The sequence below is a fragment of the Corvus moneduloides genome, chromosome 1 (genome assembly GCF_009650955.1).
Source record: "Corvus moneduloides isolate bCorMon1 chromosome 1, bCorMon1.pri, whole genome shotgun sequence".
In the NCBI taxonomy this organism is placed as follows: Eukaryota; Metazoa; Chordata; class Aves; order Passeriformes; family Corvidae; genus Corvus; species Corvus moneduloides.
The window spans coordinates 15,816,971-15,830,243 of record NC_045476.1 but is presented as its reverse complement, the minus strand read 5'-3'; the positions used below and the strand labels follow the sequence as shown (position 1 = coordinate 15,830,243).

Below are 13,273 nucleotides of genomic sequence, written 5' to 3'. Positions count from 1 at the left end.
AGCTACTGAATAGCTTCTATATCATGTTTCTGGAAGCATCTAGATACTTTTAATTAAATTAATTTGTTCTCTGTCCACGCTCAGAGAAATTTATTTCCTGGAATTCTCTGTTCCTTTGGTTCAAAGTCCGGTGCTTAATGGGCCCTCATAGCTGTTAACACTGAAGAAAAATGCTACCTAATGTGTACAAGGAGAAGTACAAAGCAAACAGTAAGCAAGTATGAACTTGGAGATGATGGGAAGATAAAAGGCTTCAACTTACTCTACATGCTATTGATACTGGAAAATCTTTTAAAAAACCAAAAAAAACCTCTTTGAGGTGTATAAAAATAGTGTGAAAGCACTTGAAGATGTTTACAGTAATAAAATCGTATGTAGTCAGCAAACGTGAGTTAATCAGGATGGAGTGAGACAGTGGAATTAGTTGAATATACAAGTGTCTGAAATGTCCTTACTACAGGTCATCTTGCCTGTGCTAAAAAGTTTGTAGGAATATAGGTTATGAAGATTTATCATTTAAGTACATTTTGTAGTTGACTGAACACCTAATATTGTGATAGCACAGATAATAATAGAAAAAATAGTCTGCTTACTAATCTTACCACTTACATATATTTTTATAATGATTTTGGGTAGGCTGCATATGATTTTTTTTCTTAATCATAGAAGAAAAGACTATAATAAATACCTGGAAAAAGAAAAGATCTGTTTCAGATTCTGTTTCAGAATCTTTCAGATAGCATATGTATTGATACTTTTTTCTAAAGTATTTGTTGATGAATCTCATGTAATAATAGATAAGATCACATAAACCATGTGCTTGATATTTCCTGATAACCTGTGGTGCGGAAAAATATTAGGATAAAAGTGCCAAAGGTGTTGGTCCGATTGAGTGTCATTGCATTTGCTACAAATTTACATTTGTAGGTGAAATAAGAGGCAGTTCTAGTGTCTGGACAGTTTCCAAATACATTAAGGGTTAAGGATTGTTTTGCTAGCTGAAGAAGGAAGTGTTTGACTATTAGTGAAAATGAGTGTAGAAAAGTTACATAAAAAATCATTGTGTTGGGGTCTATTACATGTGAAATGTGTGTTTTCATTACATTGTTAGTGATATTTGAAATCTGTGGCTTGAATTTCTTGTGCTTTAGTTCTGATCTTCTGTACGTATGATCCTGAAGTGGTCCTGTGATCACAGAACACTCCTTTTGCATTGATGCTTCCACGGCTGCCATCCAGCACAGTTTCACAGTTGATGAATTACCAGTCTGAATTTGTTTATTACAGACGGAGGACCTTAGAAGTTTGCTGTGTCCTGCGTACAGACCAGTGCTTGGACTCTTGGTCTGAAAGTAATTTCATTTAAATTGATGTAAATAAGGAGCAACTCTCTTAGAGCTGAGTTGTTTATTTTAATTTATATTTTAAAACTAAGTCAACCAGATCTCTTGGACATATTTTCAAAAAGGAGGGAAGGGGGAAGAGGTTGCCCTTACCCAGAGTTACTGTTCTGCCTGTTACAGCTTCTGAAATCACTAGCGTTAGGCTGACTTACTTTGTTGGAGTATTTCTTAATAATTTCTGAAGCTTTTAACTGAAATTAAATGAGTGGGTTGTGGGTTTCCCTGCAAAGCAAGGAGCTCTAGCCTTTCATTTACCTATTTGTTACAGCTTATTAAGTTTTCCTGTCTTGCATGTCTGTCCAACAGAGTTCTCTGCCTTTTAGTGGAACTGTTCCAATGAAAACAGCTGCATGTTTAAAATTACCTTATTTTCTATCCAATCATGACTTTATAATTTGGATTCATTCATGAATGCTAGAGCCACATTTTAATTTCTGTCAGTCAGTGCTGTGAATTTTCAGGTCTTTCTTAACAGCTTGCTTTGTGGTGAGTGCTTTCTGTAGCTTTATGAATAATTCAGGAAAAAAGAACAAAGCTAGGATTATAGCAATATGGAAGAGGGAAAAAAAAGCAGGTTTACTGCAAAAGGAATTCTTTGGGCTGCAGTTTCAGTGAGCTGTTCCAGCGATGGAGCATATTAATGACAGTGGTAAGCAAGTGATGTCATTGTGATGTCAGTGCTCTTGCTTGTAATCCTGCACATGCTTGGTAGTTTGGAACAGTTCATGCTGTGCTCTGGTAGAGGAACAGCAGAATCGTGTGTGCAGAAGTTGATCATGGCTGTTACAGGAGATGAAACAGGTAAAAATTTTGTTAGCCTTTGACATGGTATTTTTGTATGTCTGTGCAGTGTTTAGTTAATATTTGTGACATTTTCTTTTGAACCTGTTGCTGTAATTCTTTCATCTCTCTAAAGTCATACAGATAGCTCCTAATTCTATCTACTTAGTGTAGGATTCCAGGGCAATTTTAACAGTTTCATTTGGGGGAAAAAACGAAAAATCACTGTTAATGCATGAGTTCTTGCACAGATTGATTCAGATAACTAATCTTTATTATTTGATGCAGGATTTTTCTGAAAACAATCCACCACTCTACTTTTGCATTTCTCTTTATTGTGGTGATAGTTCATATATGTTACTATGTTTATAATTGCTTTTTGTTTTGTAAAAATGACAGCTGGCTTTGTTACTGAGCAATAAACACTACAAATTTGATAGCCATGGGCTTAAGCCCAGCTGTACAGGAATTGTTTCAGCAGTGCAAATCAACCCTATGCTTCCATTATTAAAAAAACACTGAATGGAAACAAATTTGAGGGCAATAATTGAAGTATTGTTACGCCTGCTTGTTTTGTCCTCCTCTGTTAAAATGGTCTGTTCCTCAGCTAATTGAGTTCAAAAGGCTGACGTCATTAGATTTCCTGGAATCGTGTTGCAGTAGGGAACTGGAAAAGTTAAACTCCAAACAAGATACACATTGACGTCAGCTCCAAGTCATGCTGCGATTTAGTCAGTTCCTTTCTGCCTCGTCAATTGCCTCCGGCAGCTCGGTAACAGTAACTACTTCCCTGCCGGCTCCTACGTGCTGCTGCTCAGAGCGGGCACACGTTGTTTCATTAATTCAAAGATAAATATCTTCTCCAGGTCGGTGCTTTTAATGCTCAAAGAGATCATAAGTCATGCCTTGTGTAGCCAGTTCAGTGGTGAAGTTAAAAACCTTTTGATAATCAAGTCCCACCATTATGACTCACAGAGGGGGAGAACAGGCATCCAAATACATTGGGCATTTTTTTCTCCTGGATAGTCACTGAAAGAGCTCGAGTGCAGGGATGCTCTCTAGTGTTCAGCAAGTTACTTTTTCCAAGAGGTGGTTGCTTTATAAATTTATTTTTTTAAAAATGCAGTTTGGTTTTTTTTCACTAGTTGGTTTTTTTGGCTTCCTGTTAATAATTTTCTTTTTGTGAATCTCAACTGAAAGCTTCAGGTCTTCAGTGACTTTTTACTCCCTTGCATTTTATGGAGTTAAAAAAAAAAATTACCTGGGGCGGTGTGTTAGGGAAAGGTACCACCTCCAGGTTTGTTGCTTTGTTAACGGTCTCAGTTCTACTTCTGGTACCTTAGGAATTACATTAAACCTTTGTGAAGTGTCACTAGAAACGGCCACAGAAGTTTGTCAGTCTGGATGAGGTGTGTGTGACATTTGTCTCAGATGCTGAAATGGAAGGTATGCTTCACTGTAATATAGACACATAACTAGGCTTAAGATAACTTCGAAAAAAATTAAGTTTATCCCACTCTGTTTAAAGCCTGTTTTGTCTTTCCAAAGGTATTTTTCTGGGGAAATCAGTTACATTGTAATTTCTTGAGATAATGTACGAAACATTTTTCAGTCTGAAATATTTTTTTGCAATGCTGTGTCATAAAACATACATTACTGCACACCTAAAAGATACTTTGTCAATGCTATGCTATGCATTTTTCTTGTTTTTAAACAGTGGTGTCTGAATTTGCAGGGTCTGTACCACCGGAATGGTTATTTATCTGTGTTCCTGTGCTGGCAGGTTTATGAGTGAGACAACTGTCAGGCAGAGACTGCCACTACTGGGATCTGCTCAGATTAGAATACTTACCAGTGGTGTTTGCTGATCCCAGCTGAGATAGGGACTTGCTTTTGTTAAGTCTTGCTGCAGGTACATGATCACACTGAGTCCTCTTCACAAAAGCTGTTTGCTGCCATCTGAGTATAAATCAGACACAGACAACAAAGTAGTCGGTCTTGCCAGGCTGAGGTGATCTGGACTGTGGAGCTTTCCCCGTGACTTGATCTACAAAATGGTTTGCTTGGATTTCTAGTTCTTTGTATCTAAGGCAACCTAAGATAACATCTCTTTAATACCTAGTGATGAGAGAGAAAAAGGTAGTTCTTACCATAGTCTATAAGATGTATGTAACGTGGCCAGCATAAAGTTGAGCCTGAAGAGTTCCTAAAATTCCATTTTTATAAATAGTGAGCTGCAGTATCATTCCATTGACATGACTGGGACTGCTAAGAAATGTGGAGAATTTAGAGGGTTAAGCAATTGCCCTGTAGATGTACAAGATGACCAAGCCCTGTGTTCATGGCAGCTGCCTGTCAGTGCTCACAGGGCTGTTCTGGGCTGATTTCTCCCTCCCTCCCACATCCCCAGGGGATTATCCAGGTCAGTTCACTGGTCCAGTTCATCTTGTAATTCCACAAACACTTTTACCCGCAGGACTGCGAGAGGGGGGAGGTGCACAGGGTTTAAGCTGATAATGATTTCATGACATGGCTGTGGAATTGTAGTCTAAACACAACTCGATTCTATTTTTTTGTTTTGAATTAGTGAAGCACTTGCATTAATATTGTAAGAATAGTATATTTTTATTAAGTTCAATTTTTCCCTCTATAGTTAACTGATGTTTCTTAACTGCTCAACCTGCCAGCCTCCTCAAGATGTTTTTGTCTACATTTTATTTTTCCCAGTTGTCCTACTTTCTGCTGGGATAGAGTTAATTTTCTTCCTATTAGCTGGTACAGTGCTGTGTTTTGGATTTAGGGTGAGAGAGATGTTGATAGTACACTCGTGGTTTAGTTGTTGCTCAGAAGTATTTGCACTGAGTCAAGGACTTTCCAGCTTCTCATGCTCTGCCAGTGAGTTAGGGTGGGGATGCACACAATTTGCTAGGGATCATAGCCAGAGCAGCTGACCCCAGATAGCCAGAGGGATATTCCATACCATAAGGCATCATGCTCAGCATATAAACGGTAGGGAAAGCTGGCCTGGGGACTGCTGCTCAGGAACAAGCTGGGCATCAGTTGGTGAGTGGTGAACAATTGTTTTTAACTTGCATCAGTTGTTTTTCTTGGGTTTATTTCTCTTTCTTTTTGTTATTTTCCTTTTCATTATATTTATTATTTTATTTTATTTTATTTCCATTATCAAACTGTTCTCATTTCAGCCTATGAGTTTTCTTACCTCATCCTACTGGGGAGGGGTGTGGGTGGAGTGAGCAAGTGGCTAAGTGGCGCTTAGTTGCAGGCTGGGGTTAAACTGTGACACATGTTTTTCCATTATTTGAATAATGCTTTAAAGAATTAAAGTATAAACTAAGTATAATATAATAGCCTCTGAAACATCAGCTATATTCAGTTGCTTTAATGACAAAATTTGAAGTTTTGTTATATCATAATATAAAATATTCATGGAAAGGAATAGGTAAATACTTGCTTAGAATTTAAAGAGGAATATATTTTTTGTTTGCTTTTGTTTTCTGTCAGACAAGACACAAATACTTAGGACTTCCCCAGTGCTTTTAAGTTGAGGTATATCACGTAGAGACAAATATGTCCAAAACAAAGAAATGATGTGAAACTGTCAGAAAGGTGTTGGTTTCAAGTCACATCAGCTCGGCATTTAGCTTGGGGAGAGCACAAAACTGCTAAGCTCAGGAGCTGAATTTGAACTTTTGCCCTCTGATTTACTGTGTGGCTACACCCCTTCCTGTGCAACCGCTGCTGCCTCCTCTTGCCTGTTAATGCTGCAGCATCCTATGTGTGGTCCTCTTGCCCAGGGAACAAATGCCTTTACATCCTGAGCACTTACCTGTTCCTTTTTGCTGTAGCAACAGCAGCTCTCACTGGTTATCCAAGGGTTGCCAAACTGCTGTTGTAAGAGGAGGAGAGGCTGTAAAGCTGGTACTGTTGCTATCACAAGGAAGGAGGAGAAAGTTGTCTTCTGAAGCAAATTGAGTCCTGTACAGGGAGAACAGGGTAGCATATAAACCTCAGTGGCTGCAACAGCAGGACCCTCTTTTTGTGGGATTGTGCAAACAGGAAGTAAGTGTGAATGCTTGAACTGTTCCTCAGACAGCTTTCCACATGTCGTCTGAAGAGAGCCATGTGGAAACTTTCAGTCTGGCTGGCTAGTGGGGCCACATGCTAGAGCAATTCAGATATTTTACAGTGTGGAAATAAATGCTATTAAGATAAAAAGTGTAGTTGTGCCATTATAGACCTGTGAAATAATTTATGTATCTGGGATCCTGAGTAAATCATTTTCAGAAATCTGTTATTTTCAGATATACCTCTTTTTTGCCATAAATTTCAAAATATGTTTCTTTCATACAGCTGCCACTGGAGACATGCCAGCTTACCAGATTCGAACTCCCACTACTACCTTACCTCAGGGAGTGGTTATGGCAGCCTCGCCAGGGACTTTGCATAGCCCCCAGCAAATGGCAGAAGAGGCAACACGCAAGAGAGAGCTGAGACTTTTGAAAAATAGGTAAGACTATATAATAATTCATAGCCAGTGTTGCAAACCACCACCCCCCAACCCCCCTGAACATTATAATGAAGTTTTCTTCTTAAGGTCATGAGCACTGCCTGTAACTGATGAAGGGAAGGCAGGGTATTCTTTATCAGTCATCCCATGTCCTGCTAGTATAGAGTATTGGTCGTTAACTCTGAAAGGTTAGAGTTGACCTTATACCCATGGATTTTTAGTTTGAAAATATTAGGGTAATTCAGAAATCAGTATCAGACAATTTTTGTGATGCTCTAGAGTTATACTTTTTGTTGAATTTTAATTCCCCTCCTCTCCCATTACTGACAGTAAAATGACCAGAAGGGGCTTTTTCATTTTAAAACATCCTAGCAAAGAATTGGTTAGGAAAATAGCTGAGAATCTCATTAGCAGCTGTCCATTAATGATGCTGTGAAGAGGACTTATTCAAAGATGGAATGATAATTATAGACTTTCCTAAGTACTTGGCTACTGGGATGAGATACTTTGCAGTGCCCCTGTCGTTTTGTGAGGCATATTGTGTGAAGTTGCTGTATAGTTTTTAATTAGTTGTCATGGACTTGACTGAATGTTGTAAATGTCAGTCTTTCTCTGTGCATTCTTCTTGCTATTCTTAGGGCAGTCTGTCTTTTTCAAATGTGTAGCCACCTCTATCATTGGCAGATTAATTGTAGAAATAGTCTGCTCTGCAGATCTCTAATACACTGCTTAACCGCTTGTCTTATGATTGAATTAATGGTATTGCTTTGCTCTCATGCCTGTCCTTTATCTTAAATTACTCATGAGGATCACTGCGTTGTTGTGCCTCCCTTTTGTTTCTTCTCCAGTTTTAAAACTAGTGCTTATGATATAGCTCATAATTTGCTAGAATGTTAGCTTCTCACAGTTTGACAGTTTATCATGTTCCAAGGTACTAAAGGAGGACTCCCAGTACTCCTAATATTTCTTCTGGAATTGAATGCTCGTTTAGTCACATACTTCTGAAAACACTACCCAAAGTGTTTAGCTCCAATATAAGAGACTTTTGAGCAGAACTACGAGGATGGCTTCAGGCTATTATTTGCTAGCAACAAAAAACACAGACTTGTGTGGCTGAAATGTGCTCGGGCAGCCAGTTCTAAAATGCTAATAAATTGTATTTGTTTGGACTTAAAATGTACTGTACATTGTTACAATGTGCTGTAAATTTCTATCTTAATGTATGCTTGGCACCTAGTTTTTTATCTGAAGAGAGTAGTGTTTGTGTTTCTGAAAGTATATTCTCTGGGTTTGGTTTTAAGATTTTGATGGCAGAAAACAATGCTCCCAATAAACACACAAAATAACTGGAAGAAGAAATGCTGCTTTCCCTCCTAATGTTTAGTACAATTCAAGTCAATAACACTATCATTTACTCTCTGTTTTTCTCAGTTCTTCTGTGTATTGGTTCCATCTTTGTATTTGGTGCTGCTGAATGTGTTTCAAGTTCTAGTTATTTTGGATTATATTTTAACTATGTTACTGCTTTTGGCTGTTATCTGATGCTCTGTTTGTGCAATCCAGCAGTTGGTGTGGTTGTTGTTCTTATTGTGGAACCACAGGGATTGTAGGTAATTGCATTTATCCAGTCTTTGCCATATTGTGGCTGTTCCTGTAGTCATTTGCCTTGTATTGGTTCCAGGGAAGCTGCCAGAGAATGTCGCAGAAAGAAGAAAGAATATGTCAAATGTCTTGAAAATCGTGTGGCTGTGCTTGAAAACCAAAACAAGACTCTCATTGAGGAACTCAAGGCCCTCAAAGATCTTTATTGTCATAAAGCAGAATAACTGTCTTTCATTTGGACCTCCTTTATTATGAACTTTAATCAAGGCATGAGAGGAAGCAATTCTACAGATTGCCATATGAACTTGAGAAAGAGACACTTGAGGCCCTTGTGGAACCCAGTTTTGCTTAGTGTTTTCAGACTGATTTGGGAGATATTCCAAAATTTGGAATTCTGTCATAGTCTCCATACTCTGCTGAGCTTTCTAATGGCATGCAAATGGCTTTTTTGTTTGCACTTTTTACTTCTGCTTTTTGCAGGGAAGCTGCTAAAGAATGTCGACGTCGGAAGAAAGAATACATAAAATGTCTGGAGAGTCGTGTTGCAGTGCTAGAAGTTCAGAACAAGAAACTTATACAGGAGCTTGAAACCCTAAAAGACATTTGCTCTTCCAAAACAGATTAGTAAAAATATTTATTATACTGTGAACTAAGATATGTCCAGTTGCTTTGTAAGACAATACATAGCCAACATGGCTTACGGCTTTCTCTTTGTGTCATTTATAATATATTCCTACTCCTAACATTCCTGAATGCTTTCCTGCTTTTTGTCAATTCATAGCTCTAATTTCAGGTTTTTCATGCACCATCCCTCTGTCTCCCAAGGAGCCAAATGTTAAAAAATATAACAAAGTAAAAAAGCGCATAGTTTCTAAGAGCTGTTTCTTTGCCATATATTTACATACTACTTTTTACATGTTAGTGAGTGTCCTGCACATTCAAAATATTTTGCAATTGTTTTAGATGAATCATAAAGATAATGCATCCAGTAATACAAGAAAATCAAACAACCCAAGGTATCTCAGGAAAGAGTTTATAAAAGAATGTTATGATTATATGTATGTACTAGCATACTAGTCTACAGATGATTTTATGGCATATTTTTATATTAGTTGCTTTGTGGAAAAAAGTATTGTATTGCTGTCACTGAGTGCCATGGTTAAAGATAGTTTTTAATAGAACCATGTTGTTTAACCTGTGTAGTGTCTGATTTCCTTTTAAAACCTGGTCGAGATGCTTTAAAATCCATGAGTATCTGAAGAAAGACAAAGGGAAAAAGCACACGTAAGCTCATGACATGATGCTAAGTATATTGTAAATACCTGTAAGAAGCTCTCTGTTATATGGCTGCTATTATCTTATTCATTGGAGGTCTATATATCAAAATTTAAATTTTCATCCTGAATACTTAATATTCTAGATCCTGTACACCTGTGGACAGTTGCCTGTAGTGAAGATTGATGGTGCAGTTCTTTCCACAATTTCAGCAAACTACAGAGTGGTGGTGAAGGTGTCCTAAAGAAGGAAACTTTCCAATAAACAGTAACTATTTGCTGATTCACTGGGTTCTGGAGTAGACTGTAGATGAGAGCTGAAGATTTTTAAAATAAACCCATGTTTAAATCAGATTACAGCTCTTGTAAATGCAGTATGTGCCAACTTTCCGTTGTGCTTTGAAAAAACTAGTGTATATGGAAAGTTGCTTCTGGGTACTTTTTAAATTCAGGAGTGATCTAATTGTTTGGCCAGTACAGTCTATGAGCAGAGTGTTGGGGAGCTTTGCACTGCATAAGAGCACCACTGCCTTACTGATGTGGTAGGAAGAAAGGCCTGGTTCCTACTTAAATGGCTTTACTGAGGGGGAGGTGTGTGTGTGGAAGGGGAGGAGGGATGGAATCATACTGAAGTCATTGAGACTTCCTAATTTAATGTAAACTGAATTTGTATTTAACCCTCTTCACTCTGACCCTGTTGGGGGGGTTGGTTTATGTATATATTTTTTTCTTTTTTCCTAAATTACTTGAAATATACAGGATAATTTTCTTGAATATTTTGAAAATCCCACTAGGTACCTAAGTGAAACCATTTATAAGAAGAGATACTCTCTCTCACTTCCTGCAGCCACATCAGTTGATTTAAGGAGGAAACAAGATGCCTTCTGGCCTCCAAGGCTCTGCTGCAGGTTTGGAACAAAAGTAGAGCAAACATTGAAATATCTTCTTCACTGTGAAAATACATCTGAAGTGCTAAGGTCAGCAGAAGTCAAAGGTTCTGTTCAGGTTGGACAGGATGAATGCAATCTGCAGGTCCATGTTGCAGCCTCTGTAGTGCAACAAGTAAGTTGCTTGTTGTGGCTCTGTCACTGAAGTCTCTTTTGTGTTACAGATAGGCATTGCTTCTGACTCGCAAGGGATTTGGAAACTTAAATAAAAAGAAACTTGTGTGTGTGTGGTAGATACCTCTCCAGTAGAAAGTCCTCTTTATCTTCACAATAGTAAATGGTACTAGCTGTAGTTAGAAATTTGATAGGAGGAATCCTTGTCTATCCCACGTGTGTGTAGTTTGTACTCATTTCTTTACTAGTAGAATCATAGAATGGTTTGGGTTGGAAGGAATCTTAAAGATCATCTAGTTCCAAACGCCCGTGCCATGGGCAGGGATGCCACCTGCTATTGAACCATATTGCTTAGAGCTCCATCCAGGCTGGCCTTGAATGCTTCCAGAGATGGGGCAACCACATCTTCACTGAGCAATTTGTTGGGTGCTAACTGCTGAGTAAAGAATTTATTCCTACTATCTAGTGTGAATCTCTTCTCTTTTCTTTATAACCATTGCCCCTTGTCCTGTCATTGTTTACCTATGTAAAAAGTTCTCTCCTTCTTTCCTGTAAGCCCTCCTGTAAGTAGTGAAAGGCTCAATGAGGTCTCCCTGGAGTTGTCTTTCCTCCAGGATGAGCAAGCCCAGCCATCTCAGGCTGTTTCCATAGGAGAGGTGCTTCTGCCCTGTGATTACGTTTGTGGCTCTCCACCAAATCTGCTCTAACAGGTCCATGGCTTGCCTGTGCTGGGGGCCCCAGAGCTGGATGCAGCACTGCAGGTGGGGTCTTACCAGAGCAGAGTAGAGGGGCAGAATCCTCTACTTCACCTTGCTGCCCACCCTGCTTTGGATGCAGCCCAGGATGCACTTGGCCTTTGGGGCAGCAAACGCACACTGAAGCAGAGTGATGGATGTGGTACAGGAAAAAGGCCTTCTCGACCCAGTAGTATTCTTAACATAGAAATATCAAGTGAATCTGAGTTGGTTTATTACAAGAGATTTTGAGCACTGCCCAAGCTTTGATTTGTTAGAGCCAAGAATTTTGTTTTTTCATTATCACGAAAAAAGGCCAAAATAATTGTGTTTTTTTCCTTCCTGTTAGAAAACTGCATTTCTTTGGTACGAAACTCCTTTCTTGCTGAAACCACACAACTGCAAATTTCTTTTAAGATAGATATATAGAGGATTGGCCTTTAAGGGAAAGTGTACAGGACTGCATGGATTTTTAAATTTTTTTTCGAAATAGATTTTCATGTAGCTCAGGTAAAATAGTCTCTTGTAAAATGTCTTCAGCTTCCTAGAGTTGTGGGCGATGAGGAATGTAATAGTCAGCTTCCTCTTAAGGTACAGCTTTGAGTCATAGCTGTTTCCTTCTTAAGCAGATGTGCGAAGAGAAATCTCTATAGACTATTCAGACTGATCTCTCTTGGCTCTCTAAAACAACCCCAGCTGTTTTGGCCAGTGAAAAAAGGGATTAAAATAAGTGTATTGTGTGAGTACGTGTGGATTTAGTTTCTTTGGGAGGACTTTTGGTTGTTATTCCCATAGATTTTGCTGTTTGCAGGAATAATTACAGATTTATTTTTTGGCTGCACTGATACAGTCCTGAGGAGTGTAAGTTTTCTCCTGCTTGGTTTTCTTTCTGCTCTTATCAAACGTAATTACTGATCTGTACTGGTACCCTGCAGACATCAGTGTAATAGCTAATTTCAGTGTGATCTTTTTCTGAATGAAGTATCACTTCAAAGAAAACAAAGGGGTCTGCTCAGCTTCTGGTTTGGATTGACTCATTTTGCACAGAGTTTTTTCCTGTTTCATCCCCTTGGTGTTTAGTCTGTGGGTGTGTACATGGCAAGACTGCAGTGAGTGCTGAGCTGTTAAGCAGTTGACAGAAGTAACTGCCTTTTGGTTGACAGCCTTTCTGTATAAAATATTGTCATGTGGGGAGGGATTTTTTTTTTAAGGCACTATGAGGCTCTTCTGGATAACAATAACAGTGATCTCATTATTCCAGCAGAAGTTTATAGTATTTGTTTAATTTACTAACTGCAGAAAATTATTTAGGTAAATTCTAGACCAATTTGATAGTCTCTCATGGCAACTGGAAAAGGCAGGTAGCAAAAATCAATTTATTCTTCTTTGTCTAATGAATCTTTAGTCTATTTTCTCAGGTTCCTGTTTATTCCTAATTCTGAGTTAGAACTTCCTTCTTGCAACAGGCTTGTTCAACAAGCTTGTTTCTGCTTGTATGAAGCAGAAACTGTGTATATGCACAGTCTAGAGAGAGAGTAGTGTGAGAGTTGAGTGCTGCGTGTAGACTAAGGAAAAAAATAACTTCATTGTGTTCTGTGTGACTTAAATGGAAAAAACAGTGAAGGAAGTGTCTTTGTTATGGTAACTGCTGACCTTTTTCCTCTCCTTTAATAGCCTGTATCAGTGGGATCAGGTGTGATTAATACATCTTGTGAATGGAATTATGGCTATAAAAATGTCACAATTCAGAAATCTAGTTATCTAGCCAAGTCATTGTTTGTGTTTTGTGGCTTCAAATATATGATTCCCAAACATCCTTGAATGAGGCTTTTAATATTCTCATTTTCATGATTCTCCCCTCCCCACCATTCCCAATGTAGTTGTGCTCACA

At 38.5% G+C, this 13,273-nt stretch overlaps 1 protein-coding gene across 10 annotated transcripts in view; it reads left to right on the top strand.

Annotated features, from left to right (window-relative positions):
• Positions 1 to 12,953, top strand: part of CREM (cAMP responsive element modulator) — a 39,311-nt gene extending 26,358 nt beyond the window's left edge. For 6 of the 10 annotated variants that reach the window (XM_032099912.1, XM_032099893.1, XM_032099875.1 and 3 more), the window contains 2 exons: positions 6,555 to 6,711; positions 8,393 to 12,953. In XM_032099912.1, coding sequence (XP_031955803.1) covers positions 6,555 to 6,711; positions 8,393 to 8,537 — 302 coding nt within the window. In that variant the 3' untranslated portion in view covers positions 8,538 to 12,953. Of the gene's footprint in view, positions 1 to 1,849; positions 2,205 to 6,554; positions 6,712 to 8,392 lie in introns of those variants that run through there. The other 4 variants (XM_032099878.1, XM_032099907.1, XM_032099928.1 and 1 more) reach the window with 3 other exon arrangements.
• The last annotated feature ends 320 nt before the right edge of the window (positions 12,954 to 13,273 follow it).